Source organism: Puma concolor, chromosome A3 (assembly GCF_028749965.1).
Source record: "Puma concolor isolate L17-30 chromosome A3, mPumCon1.1.hap2, whole genome shotgun sequence".
Taxonomy (NCBI): Eukaryota; Metazoa; Chordata; class Mammalia; order Carnivora; family Felidae; genus Puma; species Puma concolor.
Window position 1 is genome coordinate 95,816,632 of NC_141669.1, and position 23,331 is coordinate 95,839,962.

Consider the following 23,331-nt stretch of genomic DNA (forward strand, 5'->3'; position numbering starts at 1 on the left):
GCAAGTGGATTAAAACATTTAAATTGCTGTGAGAAAGAAACCTGCTATCCTAGGATTCTGTGTCCTTCAAAAGTGAAAGAAAAAATAAAGACTTTCTCAGACAAAACTTAGGAAACTTGTGGCCAATAGACCTGCCTTACAAAAAAAAGTTAAACTCATCAAGAAGGAAAATTATGCAGATCAGAAACAGAGATCTACTTTAAAAAGGAAGAGCGTTAGGGAAGAAATAAATGAAGCTAAATGAAATCTTTCATGTTTCTTATTCCTAATTGATCTAACAGATAACTGTTCCAAATAAAAATAGCAACTATGTATTCAGTGATTGGATAAGTAATGAATGACAGCGACAGTTATGAGGATGGAAGGGAAGAATTGGCAATGCTCTGTTGTAAAGTACTTGTACTGCCCGTGAAGCAGGATAGTGCTATGAAAGAGGACCTGGATTAGTTTTAAGTGTATATGTCAAACTCAAGAACAATCACTGAAAAAAGTTTTTTAAAAAAAGGGTATCATAGATATGCTAAGAGAAAAACTGGAATTATATAAAATGCTCAATAAAATCAGAGAAAGCAGAAAAAGAGTAGAAAACAACAAGAGGAGCAAGTGAAATACAGTAACAAATACGGTAGATATTCATCTAACTATATCAGTCATCACTTTACATATCAAGAGTCTAAATGTACCAATTAAAAGAAAAAAGACTGTCAGAGTGGATTAAAACAAAAACAACAAGACCCAACTCTATGTTGTCTACAAGAAACCCACATTAAATTATAAAGACACAGATTAAAAGTAAAGGGATGGAGAAAGATATCCCACACTAACCCAGATCAGGACTAACTGTGTTAATGCCAGACAAACCCTGTCTTCAGAGCAAGAAAATTATCAGGGATGAAGAGGGGCATTACAAGTGGGCAGAGAAAGTTCCTCTAGGGGGTGATGTTTAAGTTCCCCAAGAGATGACCCTGAATGGAGCAGGAGCATCAACCAAAGAGGACAGAAAGAACAAAGTCCTTACACAGGACATGAGCTTCATGAGTGAGGAAAGCTATCTACTGGCCCTGGGATGGGGAGAGGAAGGCTGGGGGAGCTGAGAGCTTCCATGGCCCCATGGTGAGGATGCTGACCTTGATGAGCTTAGAAAGGCAGGCAGTCTAACCACATTTTTTTTTCTGTAAAACAGGGACAAAGTGTCAGCCTCATGGAATTGTGGCAGGAATTATATACTTTATACATATGTATGCACACACACACACACACACACACACACACGCACACACACACACATTGAGCACTGAGCTCATAACCTGGCCCAGAAGAGGGAGTTTAATAACAGTAGCCCCAGCCATTGGGCTTATCATTAAAAATCAAATATTCCTGGGCTCTTTAACCTCTTGTTCTATGATTCATTTGTTATTCTGTCTTGATATAACCTCTTAATTAATTCCAAAATAGATCAGTTAATTATGTATATTACTTTAATCTCCAGTTACTAAAAATCATAGATTCCAAAGGCATCAAAGGAGAAGTTTTAGGCCCAGTTAATGAATCAACCTACTATAAAAGACATTCATAGATATGCCATGATTGTTCCCTAAGGGGACTTTCTCCCTATTTGGAAGTTCTTTTTCTGTGTCTACCCCAGGCTCTGCAAAATAGAGTGTAAGTCTGTTTTTGCTTTTCTTTCAAGAAACCTGTCCAAGTCCAATGAGCCATTTTCCAGCTGGTCCCTCCTCAGAGAGCATTGCCCTTATAGAGTTACACATTCGCAGAGGACACTGTCATGCCTTCCCCTTTCCTCATCTGTTCTAAGGGAACAACAGATGATCTTTAAGGGCTCTTCTACCTCTGCCATCAAGGATTCCAGGACCTGCTACAGTTTCTCCCTCTGGGAAGTTCACAATCCTGTAGTATGAACTTATGGACTGAAAGAGTATATTTGGACCCATAAAGTTATGCTTCAGATGTCAGCATCAGTGACAGATAGATTGGTTAAAAAATTGCATTGAAGTACAATAACTTTCCCACTGGCAAAAACAATAGCAGTTATGTTATTCACCAGAAAGACTGAGTCCATAGACTGAAATCTTTATTAAAATTTTATAAAAAGTAAAATGTGTTCAATTCTAAGCACTCTCATGTGCTCTGTGGTTCCATGGGTCTTGTACAGATCAATTCTTGACAGGAGAATCCCTTACTGACAGGCACTTTTGGCTTTGGAGTAACTGGAGTCGAGCTTCTCCAGAGGAATATCCTTGGCCACGCCATGCTATGACATGGAAAGCCAGCACTGGTCAGCTTAGCCCCATGGCTATTCTTGAGTCTTTTCATTTCTCTCTGAGTGGTACTGATGCTCCACACATTCCCCTAGATACCTGTTGTAGGTCTTCCCAGTCCTCAAGTGCACTTTCCAGCCTCCTCTCCTGCCTTTCTCCCTTTAGCGGCCCTGCCTCTGACTTCCCACTGGGATACAGAAAGTCCCTCCACCTCTGTGTGCAGCCGTTTGCCTCATCCAGCCACAGTCTTTGTCTTTACTTCCCTATAATGCATCTAACACCAACTAATGCTCGGCCAGATTAGCACCTCCCAGAATACATTGTGGGGACACCACCTTAGCAAAGGGAGCCAGTGCCCCCTCACCCTTTTGGCTCTGCTTTCTACCATTTGTCTGAGTGTCCCTCTCCTTTCACACATCTCTGCCAATACCCACAGTCATGACCACCTCCCACACTGTGGCTTCTGTGGCGTCTCTCAGCTAGAAGAGGACTTTCTGCTGTTCCAGAACATTGTATCTGTACCCATCCTAAAGCTTTTTTTTTTTTTCCTTTTCCTTTATTGGCCTTCTTGAATGTATAATTTTATCTCCCCTATGAACTGTTTATGCTTAAGAGTTCTGACTTATTTACCTCTGTATTCCATTACAGCCTTACTGGGGCTTTGATCAAAGCAGGCAAATACATAACTAGTAAACAGGAAATCTGAAATCTCTTCCCTTTTGACCCAGAAAGATTCTATGTATTCTTCAAATTTTTCAGGCAAGAGTTTGGAGTCCTATAATCCATTTTCCCCCAAAACTATCTTCTATTATTTAGAAAATGTATTTGTATAATATAAAGATTAAAATATATGGAAATAAACAGTCTCTTTCTCAGAAACATAGCTTATACTTCTCTTAAAGTTTTTACCCTTATCTCAATATTATACGGTTTTCCTACCTTGTCTGTCATTAAGATAGTACTATTTGCAAGCCACTTCAGGGATTAATATAGCATTTGTGTCAGCCACTCTGTGAGGGGAGTAGGACATACCATGCCTCTCCTGGGCTCTGAATATGTCCATATGTGTAAGTGTAGTAAGTTACCAAGGAGACTTGGTTTCTTGGCAGCCAAACCAAGTCCAGAATTTGACTCCTGGTTGTCTCGACGTCTTTGAGCCCAGAAAGGTGTTCGTTTTCACACCTGTGTGTGGATGCTCATTAATGAAAGGCTGTTCACATTTTTGTGGTTCTGTGTACACATCCTGTGTACACTTTACAGGCATATGTGTGGAGTCCAGCAGAAACTCGAAGCTGACCCTGTGCATTGTCACCCTCCTCTTGCCTAATAAAAGCAGTGCCAAAAAGCTGGGTGCAAAAATCATGGCCATATTTTTGTTATGAACACAAGCCCCCAGTTTTCAAAACGGGTTGTATAACTGACCAAACTGGGCAAGTCAAGCCACCCATACTCTGCACGTATAGCTCCCAGTGTGGCCTGGATCTCTGTAGATCTGCACGTGGCAGTGTTGCAGTTCTGGAAGCTAGAGTTATCCACGAGGAACTTGAAGAGAGCTCAATTGTTCACTACCTTGTTTTGGAACATCAAGATGTCTGGACTGAGTCTGTGAGATATTAATTCCCACAAATCAACTGGAGATTCCAGCTCATTTTCTGTGTCCCAAAGATTCTCCTTTGCCCTGGCTGCAGCAGCTGGATACCTCCTCGTGCTGGCACGCTAAGCAGTATTTCAGGATGAACTTCAGTGACGTCACTTCTCCACAAAAAAAGCTTTCTCCACTTTCATGATATCTGGCTGAGAGAACCTGGGTGGTTCTGGGCCTGGGTGCAGGCCTGTTAAGGAGAAAACCACATGGGCTACACTTTCTAGGTTTGTGCTGCCTCTCCCAGATGTGATCGGGACTCCACAGGCATCTCCTAACTTGCAACTGGTGAGGAAATCTTACTAATCTCAGGCTCTGGTCATCATGCTGGGAGAGGGCAGTTGTGAGTCAGAAACTTTAGTTTGTTGTGAACATACATGCGTGATGGATGAAATGCCAGGTTATGGTTCTGATTATTAATTGTATTAGCCTTTTTCCAAAGAGCCAGATTTTGATCCTGGTTATTCTCTCTGTTGTGTGTTTATTTCTATTTCATTTAAGCCTACTTCTGTCTTTATTATTTCTTCCCTTCCAGTTTCTTTTGAATTATTCTTTTGGATTTAAATATTTCTTGAGCTGGGTGCCTATCTCATTAAGTTTCAGTTTTTATTCCTCGCTCATATGAGCATTTAATCCCACATATTCCCTGTCGTTACTGCTTCAACATCTAATATCTACTATTTTCATGATTATTTAACTTGACATACTTTTAAGTTAGTATTTTTGTTGACTCCTGAGTTATTTAGAAATACATTTCAGGGCGCCTGGGTAGCTCAGTCGGTTAAGCGTCCGACTTCGGCTCAGGTCACGATCTCGCAGTTCATGGGTTCGAGCCTCACGTCGGTCTCTGTGCTGACAGCTCAGAGCCTAGAACGTGCTTCAGATTCTGTGTCTCCCTCTCTCTCTGCCCCTCCCCCACTTGTGCTCTGTGTCTCTCAAAAATGAATAAATGTAAAAAAATTTTTTTTAAAAAAAAGTATGTTTCTTAATTTCTAAACATAGATGTTTGTGCTGGGTATTCTTGTGTTGCAATTTTTTTTTAACTTAATGTGTCTTTGGGCACAGAATATAGATTGTATGATTTCAGGCTTGAAATTGAGACTTGCTTTATGACCTAGAACAGGGCTCAGCAAAGTTTTCCTATAAAGGATCAGGTGGTAAATCTTTTAGGCTTTGTGGCCCACAGAGTATCTGTGACAGCTATTCAACTCTGCCATTGCAGTGTGAAAACAAGTATAGGCAATATGTAAGTGAAGGACTGTGGTTCTGTTCCAGTACAATTTTATTCTAGGCTGATTTTGAATTTCATATAATTATTACATGTCACAAAATATCTTTTTCAACCATTGAAAAAAGGAAAAACCATTTTTAGCTTGTAGGCCTTACAGAAAAGGCACCAGGCTTGGAAATAGGCACCATAGTCTGTATTTGTGGATCGTTGGCCTACAATATGGTCAGTTTTTAAAACTGTTCTGTGCATGCTTGAAATGGATGTCTTCTACAATTGTTGGGTGAAATATTTTGTATGTATCCATGAGGATGAGTTTGTTATTGTGTTGTTCAAACTTTCTATATACTTGCTTGTTTTTTACAAAATATTTTTAATATAGCATTAATAAAGAAAAGGGTACAAATTATAAGTGTACAACTTGATGTTTTCAAAGCACATTTTTTAACGTTTATTTATTTTTGGGACAGAGAGAGACAGAGCATGAACGGGGGAGGGGCAGAGAGAGAGGGAGACACAGAATTTGAAACAGGCTCCAGGCTCCGAGCCATCAGCCCAGAGCCCGACGCGGGGCTCGAACTCACGGACCGCGAGATCGTGACCTGGCTGAAGTCGGACGCTTAACCGACTGCGCCACCCAGGCGCCCCTCAAAGCACATTTTTTAATGCTTCCCAGATGTAAACATAGGATATTGCCAGCCATCAGAAATCTCCCTACACTCCATCCCAATCACTAATCTCTCAAAAAGGTAGCCACTTTTCTATTTTGACTTCTGTCACCATTGATTGGTTATACCTGTTTTTGAACTATAGATGGAATTACATTATGTGAACTTCTTTGTGTCTTTGTTTCTTCTTTGTTTCTTTCACTCAGCATAATATTTGGGTCATTCCCATGATGTTACATGTAGTTGTGGTTTGTTCATTTCATTACTGTGGAATTTTCTATTAGTTGAATATACCACAAATTTTTCATTCATTCTCCTGTTGATGAACACTGAGGGTATGTCCGGTTTGGTGAATATATGTGACTTGCCTTTTCACTTTCATTATGAGCAGAATGTTTTACATTTTTATTAAGTCCAATTTATTTTTTTTCTTTTATGATTGGCACCTTTTATACCCTAAGAAACCCTTGCCTGACCCAAGATTGTGAAGATTTTCGCACATATTTTCTTCTAGAAACTTTGTAGTCTCAGCTTTACTGTTTTGATATATAATCCATCTAAATGTTTGTGTGTGATATGAGGTAGAAGTCAAGGTTAGATATGACTATCTACTTGTTTTAGGACCTTTTTTGAAACAGACTTCCCTTTCCATATAAAATTGATGTGCTGCCTTTATTGCAAATCAGTTGGATCAATTCTTGGGCCCTGCATTATGTTCTGCTGATATATTTGTCTTTCCTAGTGCCAATGTTATTATATATTAATTAGGATAATTTTATAGTATGCCCTGAAATTAGGTAATATAAATCTTACTGTCTTGGCTAACTTAAGTTTTTCCATTTTAATATGAATTTAGAATCAGCTTATCTATGTCTATAAAAATAGCTTGCCAAGATTTTTATTTGCTTTGTGCTGTATCTATTGCTCTCTTTCAGCAGACTTGACATCTTAACAGTGTGGAAACTTCCAATCCATGAACATTGTACATCTTTCCATCTTTTAGGTTGTCTTTGTCTTTAATTTATCAATGTTTGATAATATATATATATCTTTTATCAAATTTATTCTTAGTTATCTTATGGTTTTGATGCTGTTATTATTTTTAAAAGTCTTTTTCTGGGGCACCTGGGTGGCTTAGTCAGTTAAGCATCCGACTTCAGCTCAGGTCATGATCTCACAGTTTGTGAGTTTGAGCCCTGCGTCAGACTGTGCTAACAGCTCAGAGCCTGGAGCCTGCTTCAGATTATGTGTCTTCCTCTCTTTCTGCACCTCCCCCACTTGGGTTCTCTCTCTCTCTCTCTCTCTCTCTCAAAAATAAATAAACACTTTTTTCAAGTCATTTTCCAATTGTTGGTGGCTAACATTCAGAAGTATAATTGATTTGGAGGGTATATTATATACTGTGACCTTTCAAAATCCAGTTGTTCTAGTTAAATTCCTTTGGATTTCTCATGTTCATAATCATGTTATCTAAATAAATAACTTTACTTCTTTCTAATCTTTAGGTACCTTTTTTTTCTTCCTTTCTTTCTCTTATTTTCTTTATTGTAATAACTAGGACTTTCAAAAATGTTGAATAGAATATGTGACAGACATCCTTGCCTTTTCAGATCTTAGGTGGGAAACATTTAATATTTCACCATCATTTATGTTACAGGTTTTTTTTTCCTTTAAGATTTCATCAAATTGAGAAAGTTCTCTTCTATTCCCAGTTTTTTGGGAATTTTTTTTAATCATGAATGAGAGTTGATTCTATGTATGTTTTTTCTGTATGTATCAAGAAGGTCATACAGTTTTTCTTCCTTATTTTATTAATGTAGTAAATTGTATTAATGGATTTATCATTGTTTAACCAATCTTGGCTTTTTATGGAAAATACTACTTGGTCAAGATACGGTGTCTTTTATATATATTGCTGTATTTAATTTGCTGAGAATTTGTAAATTATTTTTACATCTTTGTTGAGGGATGTTAGTTCACAGTTTTCTTATGTCAGCTTCACATGTCCTCTCCTTTGAGCAAAGAGTCTTCCATTTTCCCCAGCCCCTCTCCCAGTGCCAACCACAGAAAAGGTATTCCACAAGTAAATAGTCTTCGACACAAGTTAAAAGACCTATTCTGGAGACCTGTATTTGTTAAATAATTTAAATTATTTAAAATAACAGTTTCACCCATTCAGCCAGTATTTGCATCCCAACCATGTGCCAGGCACAGTGCTACTCATTGGAGGTTTCTCTCCACCATCTCCAGCAACTGCTTCTCAATCTCCTTTGATAATTCTTCCTCATGTCTTCAACCTCTAAACATTGGAGGGCCACAGGATTAGTCCTTGAACCTTTTTTCTTACTCATCTGATCATCCAAATCTCATGGCTGTAAATACCATCTATAAATAAATAACTCTTAAAAATCTCCAATCTGGGCTTCTCCCTTGACTTCCAGCCTGATATATCTGCTGCCATCTCCATATATCACCTCTGGATATCTAATAGTCATCTCAAACTTAGCATGTTTAAAGTTGAAACAGTGACCCTCCCTTTTGGTCCTCTCCATTTCAGGAAAAGGTGGCTCCAACTTTCCTATTGCCAGGCATAAACCATGGCATCATTTTTGATGCCTCTTTTTCTCTCCCACTTCATTAGTAATCCTCAGCAAATCCTATCTCCCTTCAAACTATTTCTGGAAACCAACCACTTCTCCCCACTTCTGCCACCATTCTGTTCTAAGCCATCATCATCTCTCGCCTAGATTCTTCACTAGTTCCCTACCTGGTCTCCATAATGCCTACTACTTGCAATTTTCCCAACACAAAAGCCAGAACATACCATTGAAATGTAGGTTAGGGGTGCCTGGGTGGCTCAGTTGGTTGGGCATCCAACTTTTGATTTCAGCTCAGGTCATTATCTCACCATTCATGGAGATTGAGCCCCACATCGGACTCTGTACTGACAGCACATGGCCTTTTTGGGATTTTCTCTCTCTCTCTCCCTCTCTCTGTCTCTCTTTCTCTCTCTCAAAATAGATTAATAAACATTTTAAATACATAAATAAAATGAAGATAATATCACATCTCCCACTTCCCTAAACCCTCCAGAAGGCTTTAATCTTGTGCACAGCAGAAATCCAGAATCTCTAAAATTTCCTATAAGACCCCTCTTATTACCTATCCAGCTTTATCTCCTTCTGTTCTTTTTCTTGCTCACTGAGCTACATCCTCTGTGGCTTGCTTGCTTTTTCTTAACCATAGTAATTCCACTCTCACCACAGGGCCATGTATTTGCTTGTTCCTCAGCCTGGAGTGCTCTCCCATCAAGCTTTTACTGAAATGTCATCTTCTCCTTGAAGCCATCCCTAGTCATGTGCTTTTAAATTGGAGGACTTCCCCCTCAAAAAGAATCCTATTGCTCTTCCTGCTTTATTTTTCACTTTAGCTCTTTTTCTACCGGATACATATTTTATGTATATATTTTATATTTATATTTTCTGTTTTATGTACTCTTTATCCTCTCAAACCTCCAATAAATTCTAAGCTCAACGAAATGAAGAATTTTATTATTCACTGCTGTGTTCCCAGGGAATAGAACAGTGTCTGTCACATAATAAATATTTTTAATAAATGATTAACAAGCGAGAGTGAATAAATACATGACTTACAAAGCAGACCCAGTCTTTGACCTCATGGAGCTGACAATCTCCATATTGGTAAATGGAGTTGGTGAATTTCTAATGGAAAAAAAAGAGAGAGAGAGAGAGAGAGAGAGGAAGAGAAGAAAGAAATCCAGAAAACACAGGCACCAGAACCTTGTGGGTTGCTCACATTGTAAAAGTGGGTCCAGTGAAAGAAAGCCAAGCCTCTAATAAGGAAGTAGAAAGAAATGAGGATAACACAATTATCTTAGAAGCAGAGGAAAGAAGGTTTAAGAATGAGGACTATAAGTAGGACTTTGTAGCTGTTACCAGTGATAGTCACTATCTCCTTTAAGAGTCAATAGGCATCAGGATCCATGCAGAAACACTGCCAGTTCCACACTGGTTTCAGAAGGATGCAAGGCTAGAGGTGTGCGATGAGGTGCAGCGGTGTATTGTGCATAATCCACGTGATGTAGACATTTAGAAAGAGTAATGCTATTTCTCTAAATGGCAACACAAGGGGGAAAAAACTTAGTCATAATTTGTCATGAGAAGTTTTGCTGAAGAGTTCATAGTGGAGGAGTATTGTGGAGCAGACCTATGTTGCTTGATCCGAAGCCCTCAACGTGTATCCTGCTAAGATCAGCATCTCTTTGTGGTTGACAGTCTGTGTGGTCATGACAGGTCCAAGACATCCACCAGCTGTTCTCAGGTCTTTGGTTTGGCTTTTACTGGTTTTTTGAAAAGTAAGTGTTTTTTTGTTTTGAATTAACAGGTTCCATTTTTTGGGCCTCTGTTTGATGGAGCCATAGTGAGTGGAAAGCTATTGCCAAGCCTTATATGTGCCACGTGCATCAATGCCAGCAGGGCTGTGAAGTGCCTCATCCCACTCTACCAGAGCTTGTATCTTTTTGCTTGGAGTATGTAACCTATTAACCTTCCCGGAATCCTGATTTCTGGCAGTTTTTCATGAGAGGTAAGTAGTTCCTGGGTTGAAAAGGGAAGAGAGAAAATTTTTTAATGTGTGTTGAAAATGACATTGTATGATCTTCAGACCGTCTGTCAATTTATCTTGAATATAATAACACTGTGCTTCACCAACCTCCAGAAGAGTTTATTTTCATAATTTAGTCACATAGGTTTGTGCCAAGAAGCTGTGACTGTCAAGAGTGGCTCCTCTGTTCTTGGTGTTTTTGCCTGAGGTCAGGATCCCCTCTGCCCATCCCTGTGGGTTACAGTCTATTGTGTGGAGAAGGTAGGATGCCGAGGAAAATGTAACGGGGTCACCCAGAGTACCTACCCGAAACCAACAGCAAATGAAATGACTCTAATCAATCAAAGAATGTGGCAAGTACCAGTGGAGAAGTACAAATGGCCTTCTAGAAGGTCAGAGGAGGGGGAAATTGCATCTGGTTGAGGGTACAGAGAAAGGCAAAGTGAAGTTGCATGGGGACTTATCGTTGAGAATGGCTAAAAATCCTTTTGTAATTTTTCCCAAATCTTCACCAACCCTTGATCGCTCTAAAACCAGGAGAAATTTCACTATTGTAATTTTTTTCTCAGACATCAGTTGGCATGCTATAGTATTTATGCCTAGGCATAAGGTCTGATTATAACAAAAGGAAACTAAGGTGACTTCCTAAAATTGATGCAAAAGGCATCTGACCTCCTAGTAAAACTTAGAATCTCTTTGTTTCTAATTGGTATTGACAATGAATATGAACATACTGTGTTTGAACTCTCTCTATACTTGTCCCATTCCAGCCATTAGTGATGTGTTGCTGAAGGGGGGTCGAGGGTAGGTGAGAAATATCATGTGTGAATAGGTACAGTTCATGAACAATACCTTTCATTAAAATCTTGGTCACTGTGTTGATTGATATTCTGTCTTTAGATTTAAAAAAAAATACATATGCCATGTGGCAACTTGGAATTATCATAGAAATTAGTAGTAGAAAAGAGCTATTAGGTCCCATCTGGTCCCTCCCCGGGGGCCAGGGCAGCATTATTCCGTTCTGCATGCTCCCTCGCGCTTTGTCCAGGCTGGTGGTGCGTGTTTGGGAGATGGCATGCTTCGAAGTGATATCCACAGCACTCTAGACTTAATCTTATAGCTGGTGTCGATTCAGCCTTTAGCATGGGGGGGTTTTATTTCGCAAACGCTTGAAAGAGGTTCTTGGCAGAGATGAGAAAGACCTATTCAGCAATTGGCTTGTCAGCTTGCATGTCAACTAGGATGAGCCGGACACTCATCAGTCAAGTATTTTGGACCAAAGCAAGTAAAAATCATTTGCAAAGAAGAAAATTCCACTCCATGTAAGTCCATTGTGATTTTTGTCACGCCACTTTCCCCACTTATCAAACTTCTCATTACAAAATACATGCTTCGTTATTTTGTTCAACACCACTTTCTCAAAGAAGAATCAATATAGCATCAGAATAATCAGGTTTAAGGAAAACAATACTGTTAAAACTTCAAAAGATAGGATTCAGTGTCACTTGAAAAACTTTTCAAGGAATCACATTAGATAAATGTGGATGCCAGCCAGGGCTACTGATGTTAATGTGGGTTATTAAATACTGTATTCTTCAATAACTCATAAAATAGCCAGGTTGACATCTCAGAGGACAAGTTGGTAGAAGTTAAGACAGGAAAAGTAACAAAACCTATTATGTTGCTCATTATTTTAAAAATTTAAGTATTTTTCTTTTATAGTTTGAGAAGATTTAATTTGTGCAGTTCAAATAAAGTACTTAAGAAATAAAATACTATATATAATTTTTATAAAGATATAGGGAAAACTTTGCAATTACTTAAGTACTCTATTATGTAATTTCTGCCTATAAAAGTTCTAATACTCAGGCCAGAAACCAAAAGTATAATAATAAGAATAGTTGAGAAAAATAGAAGAAAAAAGAGGGTTTTTCGTACTTTTATTCTTTAAAACATTACTGGTTACTAATTTTTAAACTTTTTAAATATCTATAGATGTCAGCTGAGGCTATTAATAATTAACTGTTCCCTTAACATTTTGTTAAAACATCCTGGTCCTCACATGCTTTGGCAAAAGTTTGAACTGATTTGTGTAGCAGCTGAGTTCTGGAATTTACTGCTTCGTTGAGATAAGTCTTAGATTTGAATTTTGAAAAACACTGAATAACCTAATACATCCTAATTGCGAGTGTCCCTTTGTATTCTCATTTAGCTAACCGTGTGGACTCACGAACTGCCGAGCCCAGTGCCAGGAGCTTGGGATACACAAGGAGCAAGGCAGATGGGGTTCTTGCCATGCACTTCACAGAGAAGACGCACAAACTAATACCGTTGTATAAAGCAACTAAATAGAGAGTGGGAGTGAAACAGGGCCAGGGTAAGGGCTCTCTGCAGAGAAAGCATGTAGGCTGAGGTTGGAGGGATGACAGGGAAGCAGTCCCCAGGGAGGAGGATAGCATTCCAGGAAGAGGGCACTCTAGCAAGCGCAGACGTCAGAGTGTTCTCAAGTGGTAAACTCAGGTTTTTTAGGATCTAATGCATGATTGAGCCCATCAGAGTACCCGTGACAGACACAAGGGCAAGCTTCCAGCAGAGGTGGTTTCTGGGGGATACCTGAGGAGGCCGAGCTTCCCTAACTCTGTCACCTCGTGGCCCACCTTGAAAGTTCTAATCTTAGTACAGCATCAAGTCTGCCCGGTACTAGGGGCAACCACCCCAACCCCTGCAAGTCCTCCCTAGGGCTGAGAAGATCAGTAATACTTTGGACATATCTGAAACCAGTGCTGGCTGTATAACCCAGGGCTCCCAGTAGAGAATGAAAATCTAGAGGCCCTCGTTCAAAAAGCAGGGAGGGAGAAGTGCCTTAAAAGATGCTACAATATAAAGCTTTTTCCATTCCTTCACAGTTTTTCTCTCAACTTGTCATGGTGTTTTTTTATTTGCTATTTAATGCCAATTGAAGTCAAGAAATATTAAAATTTTAAATTATTAGCATTAATATTTATCGGTATTTATATTGTATAATCCCAGTTTAATATGCAAATATAAAAGTATTTAGCTCATATATGGAATCACAATTACACAGTTCATATTTTGTAATTCATACATGGATATATTTTGCTCTTAACAGAACAGTGAAAACGCAGCACAAAACTAACTTACCTATTTTTACTTCATTCTTCATATGCAATATGTAACAAACCATCTTCCTTCAGTTTACTGGTGAGTAAGGAAGGACTGACAGAAAAAAGAACTGGGAGTCCCTCTGTTTTTCCCCTTCCATCTCTGTCATCATTTTCGGAGTAAATTGTTGGCTAACACAGTAATACAACTAAGGATCTGTAGGGGTTCTTGGTTATTCTTGTCCCTTAGGACAACACTGCTTATTTTCTGTGCTCAAAGCAAGTTCCAATTCAGGTGGAAAGTATGGCTTCTCAAGATAGTCAGCCTCCCCACTTACTCAGTCTTGGTGGTGACACACTTCCTGTGTGCCCTCTCTGAGTCCCTCTGACCAGGCATTGTGGCTCCACCACAGTCTTGCTCCTGGGACACTGCTAAAGCTGTGCAAGGAACCAGCATGTTCTATGGTTCCATATGGTTCCAACAACCATATGTTGTATGTATTTCCTCTGCCCATGAGCATGCTCCATTGTCTCACCAGACTTCAAGTGCAGAACACGATATCAAAGATAAAATTATTGAGAACTTCAGGAGAGCAACAACAGAGCATTCAATGAAGCAGGGCCCGTTGTAAGCACTGTGCAGATGCTCAGGTCACATGTCCGTGAAGCCCTCCTTGGTACCCATTTCAGACCACCTCCCTCCCCCAGTATGAGTTGGGGAATTCTGTTCCTAGGTATTTATTATGTTTCATTCCCTTCCTAAAGCCAGGCAGTATATCCTTTGGCAACATTTCATTGGCATATGAACCAAGACCCAATAAGGAATGAAGCAGCTTGCATGTATGGGCCTAGAAGGCACAATTCATTTATGAGAACAGATTTCTTTTTTTTTTTTTTAATTTTTTTTTCAACGTTTATTTATTTTTGGGACAGAGAGAGACAGAGCATGAACAGGGGAGGGGCAGAGAGAGAGGGAGACACAGAATCGGAAACAGGCTCCAGGCTCCGAGCCATCAGCCCAGAGCCTGACGCGGGGCTCGAACTCACGGACCGCGAGATCGTGACCTGGCTGAAGTCAGACGCTTAACCGACTGCGCCACCCAGGCGCCCCTAGAGAACAGATTTCTGAGAAAGCATTGCTATTATCTGTTTCCCTGAGATATTACATATAGTTGTGGGTGCTGACAAAGAATGGGAAATTTCTTTGTAAATACCAGCCATTTTATGTGGGCAGTCCTGTGACCCCATTTTGTTTCTAATATTAAGGTTACAGTTGTGAAGTAGAATATCACCAAACTGCTCATTTCATCCAAACGTCATTCGGGTACCAGAATGACTATTTTATGAACAAGGGACATGTTGTTTAATTCAGACCTTCTTTCAGTCCTTTAGAGAGGAAGCACTTGTTTTGTTTTGTTTTGTTTTTATATTGACCATAGATAGCCAAGCATTGAACCTGAGACAAATGAAGAAAAAAGCCGATGGAATGAATTAGTTTGCAATGGTTATTCTTTTTTTTTTTTTTTTAATTTTTTTTTTTCAACGTTTATTTATTTTTGGGACAGAGAGAGACACAGCATGAACGGGGGAGGGGCAGAGAGAGAGGGAGACACAGAATCGGAAACAGGCTCCAGGCTCTGAGCCATCAGCCCAGAGCCCGACGCGGGGCTCGAACTCACGGACCGCGAGATCGTGACCTGGCTGAAGTCGGACGCTTAACCGACTGCGCCACCCAGGCGCCCCTGCAATGGTTATTCTTATCTCCTATCCTCTCCCCACATAATGGTTGATACTTAAGCACCCTAAATAGTGTCAGTTTTGATTCAGTTTTATATAATATTTAACTAGAAGTAGAAATGTGAGCAGTAATGTATCAATTTTGTTCAGTAACGTTCAAGAAAGCACACCAGTTCTTACTAAACAGAGGACTGGGCACATTGTTGGAATGGATTTGCCTCTCTGGGACCTTTTTAAGCAGTAAATCCAGCTTAGAATCAATATCAAAGGAGTTCTTGTTTGGGGTACCCTTGGCTAAATGATCAAACAGTTGGAACTGTGTGGTGAAGGCTCACAGAAGACTGAAAAATACCATTGTCGTACATGATCAAGAAAAAAACAGTGAACACGATAGGGATGTATTTGGAAAGCACCCTCAGTAACCGTTCAGGCCAGCCCCTTTGTCCTTCCTGAGTTTTCCGGTATCTTCCTCAGCAGGCTAAATCAAATCTTTCAAGTGGAGCCCTCATCCTATGGCCACTGCTCTTCTGAGTGACGAGGGCCAAGTCACCTGCCATCTGCTTTTTCTGTCCCTCATGGGCAATCAGGGGGCCTATTCCCGTGCCTAGAATGTTGTAAATGGGAAGCTTGCCACATTTTATGTTTACAGTTCCGAAGCCAACTAAAGATTCCAAAATTAAACGATGCTCGACTGATGGAAGTTCCCAAATTATTGGAGCCAGGGCTTTCGTTCTCCTCCTCAACTAACTTGTTTCAGGGAAAAGGTGGCCACACAACATACAGTGTGCCCATTAGGAGGAACTCACCCTGAATCAAACAGATGGTGGCTTTTTGAAATAAACGTCCACTTCAATAGAACAATAGCCACAATGGCATTCGCCGTCTCTCCTCTCTGGAAGTATCAGCATTTGATGGAGAGGACTGGGCTGCCTAAGGAAAAGTAATTTTACACCTCATTCTTTCACCAGTGAAATTTAGTTTTATTTTCAAGTAACAGATATAGTTGGTAATAAATACAATAGCATAGCTTCTCTCTTAGACTCATGACTTCCTAATATCATTATTAAGTTTTATTCTCAAATTATATACACCTTCAAAAGAGTGGCCTCTTTCCCTAAAGCTGTAACAGTCCCATTTCTGACTTCTCTGGTGGAATCTTTGGTTCTTTTTCCTGGGAAGATCTTTAGTTTCCTCCATTTGTCTTAAGACACTTAAGAGCATAGGAAAAGGAGTCAGACAGTACTATGTAGTATGTTTTGCCATGCAAAACCAGTGTGCATTTGTCATCGTTTACTGTGTCCCTGCCATGTGGTAGGCACTGTCCTAGCCCCTGGGAGTAGAAATATGAATAAGATATTGCAAGTGAGAGTACAGTGTTTGCTCATGGACCAAGCTCTAAAAGAGCACATCACATTTGAGAACCACAAAAGCTTCCACATGGCAGAGTGTGAGACACACACGCACATGTACACACACAGTGAAAATGGAGGTGATGGAGGCATTTAAGGGGCAGTGGGAGGAAGTGACGGCCTGATCATAGGCAATGGCAGGGGATGGTTTGGATCCCCACGTAAAGCAGGTGGACTAATTCAGCATGGGACCTGCTAGATTTCCTGGGGTGTAGAGGTTAATGAGAAAACAGTCAGGGACAGACCGCTCCAGAGTATCACATCTGAGGAGTTGGCTTGGGAGGAGAGAGAGGGAGAGGGAGGGAGGCAGAGGAAAATTTCCAGGAGAGAATAGTATCACAAAAAAAGTGAGGAGCAGAGAAATGAAGGGTCACCTTCAGCAGAGTGGTCAGTAGGACACACCCTCCTGATGGGTCTTATCTGTAGCTTATTCTAGCAGCCTCAAGTCTTCACCTGGGGAATTGGGTATGATAAGACCTAGAACAGAATTACTTCATAAAAAAAGGAAAAACATATTAGGTATTAGCAGCACTGAAAAGAAAGAAGGTACTCCTGGGTGGGCTGGAAGTGCTGGAGAACTGGAAATGCATGTGAGGGGCCAAATTCAAGAGCAGCCTCCAGAACAGAGTAATGCTCCAGAGGGGAGGGCATGGACAGTGCTTTCCTAATCCACACTTCTAAACCAGCCCTAAGGCAAAGTGTCATTGTGATGGGGATTTACACCACTCGATATAGTTCCAGCATACATTCTACTAAAGGCAACAAGCATTTGATAAAATTTTGGCAGGCAAACAATCTCTTGCAGAAGACAGAGGAAGCAAATGAGGGGAACTATTATTTGGATCTATTCCTTAGCAGTTTGAAGGATGGGATTTGTGACTTTGAATGTTGCAGAAGGTAATGACTTTGTACTAGAGTTTGTGTAAGAATGGGAGAGAAACAAGTAGACCTGCACCCTGACACTTGGGAACCGCATTTCAAAAAAAAAAAAAAATCTGAAAAAGAGTTCAGATCAAGAATTGGCATACTCCTGTGGGTGGGTTGAGACTGTAAAAGGGAATAAGAAATAAGGGATGTTTTTTAAATTGGGGATGCATGGAAGAGTAGCCAGTGTAGTTGCGTGGTGTGGGTTCCAACAAGTGCATATTTAACAGGTGTGCATCCAGACTAAAAGAGGAGCTCCACGCTGCCCTGATAGAAGGCCATCGCGTTAACCTTTATCCCACTTGTCCTCCATCTTCATATACCAAGGGACAGAAAAGTGTCTGAAAAGTGTATGAATTGAAACTCAAATCACTGGGGGGCGCCTGGGTGGCTCAGTCGGTCGAGCGTCCGCCTCTTGATTTCAGCTCAGGTCATGTGATCTCACGGTTCATGAGTTGAAGCCCCGCATTGGGCTTCATGCTGACTGTGCAGTCTGCTTGGGATTTTCTCTCTCCCCTCTCTCTCTGCCCCTACCCTGCTTGCTCTCTCCCAAAATAAATAAATAAACTTTGAAAATTTTTTAATAAAAATAAAAAAATAAAATCCAAATCACTGAGAACACTTAAGAAGGGAAAAAAAGCACTAGAAAGTAAGGTCCAGTCTTCAAGGCCATTATATTTCTAGTTATAGAACAAATTTCCTACAGCAGTGTCAGATTCACAAGATTTAGAAATCAAGTAAAATAAAGGATGCACCAAGAACTGAAAATAGGAAAATATTTTCCTTATTTGCAAATAGGATTAAAGGATGAATTTTGAAATGTTGCATGGGCCCCTCATAAAATTGTTAGACTAGATTACTAAATAGCTTGTGAGCCTTCAGAAAAGAAGGAGTTTAAGAAGAATACAATATCCCAAATACACTCATTATATTTGATAAGAGCACTATTTTCAGAGATTGAGAAAGCTTATAAACATAAAATCTTAATTTTCGTAAAACACAAGATTAAGTATCATAGTCATCTGGCAAATAGGAGAGGGAAATGTGGGCCCATGGGAGCTGGGTGACTTCACTATAGCTACAGGGCATTAATTCATGGACTGCCAGTTGAGGGGGCGGGGGGAAGCCCTTTGTGTCTCCTGCACCACAGCTTTTGCTCAACCCCTCTGCCATGCAACTTTTTTATCAGCAACTTTCTCAAAGGTCCAGAACACATGTTTATCAAAATAGTACTTTTCAGAAAGCTGAGAGGTTCACCTCAGTTGACAGAGGGCAAAATCAGAAACCAGGATTACGTCAATAGATGAGGCTTTTAGGCCCAAACCAACAAGATGAGATTTAGCAGGGTAGACTAACGCCATGTGCCTGGGTTTCGACAATCAGCTGTGTGTGTACAGGATGGGGAGGATGGGGCATGACAGCAAGTCACTGAGAGATGTCTGAGGATTTTGGTTAAGCACAGATTTGAGGTGAGGAACCAGAGGTCCGGGTCACAGAAACAAAGGCATCGCGCCTCTGCCCCTACAGCCTCAGCCCTCACTGTGAACGTGGGTGCTGCTCTGGGGCCCACACTGTAAGGAGAGACCTTGACCAAGCTGGAGCATGTCCACACAAGTAGTGACCACTGTACGTGAGGTCTCAGGGAGCCATTAAAATCAAGAAGGAGTTGTTTCAGGAGCCTGGATTTTTCTAAAAGAGGAGACGAGGCTGTAAAACTGGGACCAATAAACAGAGACAACAGAAGCACCTCTTAACTCAAAAGTCAAAGCCAGTGCTCAAAAACCAGAGTGACAAACCAGCTGCCTGTGGGCTGTATCCAGCCCCCAGATGGGTTTTGTTTGAACTGCACTTGGCCTCCAGTATTACTCCTGAAGATTGACTTTGTCAGCCTTACTGAAAACTCGGAAGATTTTGAGCTTTCAAAAAATCTAGGTTTCTAACTTGAAGAATCAGAACCTTTGACTCCACTGGGCCTCTTTTCTTGCTGGCAGCAGTCAGCCTCCTTAAAAGGCTGTGTGCTCTCCTGTTCACCACAGTACCTTCCAGCGCTGAGGCCTAGATGGTCTCCCTCTGAGGGTTGAGAGGGTTAGTGGGCCAAGCAGGTAAAACAGTGCTAGTCTTTGGTAAGGAATCAGTTAAGTGTTAATGCAGTTATTTTTATCATATTACCAGCTTGGAGTTTTAAACCTCTATTGTAAAAAACTGGAACCACCCAACTGTGGAGTTAGGATTCCAGGAAGTATTTACCTTTTCCCACCACAGGTGTTAAAGGCTGGAGACTGTCTTTCCTCAGTGACATGTAGAAGGTCCTCCTTGGTGTGAAAGCATGGCTCCCTGGGGTGTGGGCTGCTCTTGGTGCCCTTGGTGCCTGGCGAAGAGGCCTGTGAGAAGCACATGGAACAGGGGAGATCTTCAGGGAGTGGGACAAAGAAATCATTTTTTGCTCCTTTTTGCTGTAAAGTGACATCACTATTAGACAAAAGACCATTCCCTCCGGAAACGTTAGCATAAATCTCACAATCTGTGCAGAAACCAGGTTGGTGGTGTCATGCTTAGGGAAATAGCAGCAGCAACCCAGCTTTCCACTCTGCCCCTCTTGGATCCATGGCTGTTGGGTCACGTGTAGCCAGCTCGTCACAGGCCTGTCCTCCTTCCCACTGTGGGACCTTTGGATACGGTGAGCTCTGCTGACCCTAGACATTCCTCTTGAGTCTCTCCTGTGATACAGATCCCTCACCCTCCCATAGCCATCTAGCCCTCTGACACTCTTTTTGCCAGACTGGGCCTCCCTTTATCCTCTTCTTTCTCCTGATTATACTACGAGCTGCCCAACAGCGGTCTTGTCTCAATTTAGTTGCTATCCCTGTCTCGTACCTCCTAGTATATCATAAATCTGAGTGTGTGTGAAGGGAGAGAGAGGGAGGGAAAGAGATTGATTTGGTTAAAAAAGAAAAAAAAATGGAAAACAGACAAAAATAAATTATATTTTATAAAATAGATTTTTTTATTGAAAACCTCATTTATCCAAGAAATATAGCTCTACAAGTAGAATATGTATCTATGTATGTAGATATAGATATATTCTCAAAGTCCCTTTTATTCCACTTTTGCATATTTAAGTTGATAGCTGGATCCCCAACACACACTTATAGCAGCACCTGACACATGGCAGGTACTCAATAAATACTTCTTAAGTGAACTATATTGTCAAAAATACATAGATGGTAGTATTCGAGAGGAAAGAAGTGTTAGAATTTTTTTAATGTTTGTTTATTTGGGGAGGGGGGGGCGGGGGTGGGTAGGAACGTTCAGTGTGGAGCTCAGCTCGGGGCTCAGTCTCACAACCATGAGATCATGACCTGAGCCGAAATCAAGAGTCAGACGCTTAAGCAACTGAGCCACCCAGGCACCCTGGAAGTGTTAGAACTTTTACTGAAAATTGGATTCCATGTGTCTTTTTCTTTATGTTGAATAATACAGTGTTTTGTGCATATTACTTTTCTGTTGCATTCTAAATAATAATCCACTCATCACTACTCCCAAAAAGTTATTGAAGGATATTTGTGTAGAAATCCTGACAATTAGAATAGTGACTTTATATTTGGCTTTTAAATTAATGGAATTTTACTGAGAGCCGTGAAGAGTAGTGGCTATTCAGTTATCCCATGTTACTAGAGTGATAAATGTATTTAGTTAGTTTTTGAGAGACAGACTGAATTCAAAGAGTGTCAAAGACAGAAAATTTACAGACAAGAAAGTGAGAAAAACAGGATGTTGCCAGGAAAGCCATGGCCTCCTAGGAGAGTAGTGCCACTCCAGTCTGAGGAAGAAAGAAGTGTCCGGAAAGGCCTTAAATAATGTGGGTGTCAGAGTCTCCTTCTAAATCCTAGGGATATAATTGTAGGGGGGGCTTAAAAAATTCTTAATTGTATGTAAATTTTATACACGTAAATAAAACGCCTGCAGTGCCTAAGGGAAGCTCTCCGCGTGTCTGAGACCTGGAGCAGGCTGGGCCTTGGCGGCACATGCAAATGCTGACAGCTGAAGTCACTTGTTGGAAAGTCCGCAAACTCTGGTTACAGCTGCATTTGTCAGTAGCTTTAAGGGAAGTGTAATCAGCCAGAGAGATTAATTTGCATCTCAATTAGAAAAGAGTCGGGAGGAAGCACTAAGGTCTGGTGCAGGAAGGTTGGGGAAGAAATCTCACTGAACACAAAAGCCTCCCTCGCTCCGTCCTCCAGCTGAGTGGAGGACAATATCTGAGGTTTCGTTTCCATAGGGACCAGAAGCCTGCTGGGCCCCAGAAGAATCTCGGGTTTGCACCGTAATCATTTGGTCATGATGACACAAATTCCACTGTTGTTCCCAAATACATTTTGCTATTAGAAAGCTATTACAAAAATGGAAATGGTCATCATGTCAAAAGCATGCGAGAGGGTATTTGCTGACCCTACTTACCTTTTTTCATAGTGCCACGTCGATTTCTGGGCCCTTAACATTTGTTAGTGTCTGAATATTCAAAGAGCAAAAGGTCATTCCATAAATGACAGTATTTCTTTAGCATTCACATGACCACTTTGGGAATGGCGACAGCATCAAAGGGAGCCCATTATTCCTGATTCTCCCACACTATTCAGTAGTAAGCAAACAAGATTATTAATTTAAAAACACAGGCGAGGAAGAAACATGGAATCTTTTGGCCACAGAGCGTGGAAAAACTTCTGAAAATCACAGCCCTTTTTATAATCCTGGCAAAACTGAAAGAGGTATCCCTAACCTTAACTTTAAAAAGCACATCATCGTATTAATTTTAAATTTTTCCTTCGAATATTACCTAGTGGTCATTTTCACAGGCTTTGATATTTATACCAGGTAGGTCCTTTGTTTTCAGAGAAGTTCATCATATTTTCAAAATTCTGTACTTGAATCTAGTGAGAGCTGAAACTGAATCATTTATCCATGCCAAGTTACTCTGCCATAACCAGGAAGGGCTCACCCTTGGCATTTTTGGAGGAAGACTTTGATTTCTAGTTTATTTTGTTCCCTCTCAAATAGTTAATTCATTGGCTCCAGCTTCAAAGTGGGAAAACAGAAAAAGAGTGAGAAAAAACTGAGTCATGCATTACAAACTGTTGAATGAAACTGAATTCTTTTTTTTAAAAAAAAAATCAGGGTTTTAAATTAATCTTCCCATGCTGGAAAGGGGGAAGAAACAAGTTTCCTAAGGACAATCTCTACCAGTGCCTACAGACTGAAATAACACATTGCAGCGAGACATCAGAACCTCTTAATCCAACATTAATCAAATTTCAGTTTACTAATTATCAGTCCCATTTTGAAAGGAGCATAATGCCATAAACAGCATCCGCAGAACATTTAGTAGACTCTGGGATTATAAGCAATATATTTGAAAGTGAGACTTTCTGTTATTCAAATCTCCAAAAAGGATAATACAAGCCTTATTATAATAAGAGATTGTGCAAAGCCAAAGAAGGACAAAGCAGGCAAGTCCAAATGGTGATCCCTTCTGTGCCTGTCTGCCTTCGCCTTCCTGTATGCAGCGAGCTCCCTGCAGGTTTCTGAGCTAGAGTAATTTGCAACACACTCAAGTAAATTTTTTAATCAAAGCAGAATACTTTTTTGGTAACCTGTGGGTGAGTACAACCCAAATGCCATCATTCCTCATTGCTGGCCTTGAAAAG

The 23,331-nt window shown here is 40.5% G+C and overlaps 1 protein-coding gene across 6 annotated transcripts in view; it reads left to right on the forward strand.

The window, feature by feature from the left end:
• The window catches only part of RALGAPA2 (Ral GTPase activating protein catalytic subunit alpha 2), a 328,194-nt gene that overhangs the window by 230,987 nt on the left and 73,876 nt on the right, over positions 1–23,331 (forward strand). For all 6 annotated transcript variants that reach the window (XM_086701563.1, XM_086701564.1, XM_086701566.1 and 3 more), the window contains one exon: positions 10,219–10,346. In XM_086701563.1, the coding sequence (XP_086557689.1) occupies positions 10,219–10,346 (128 nt within the window). The remainder of the gene's footprint in view (positions 1–10,218; positions 10,347–23,331) is intronic.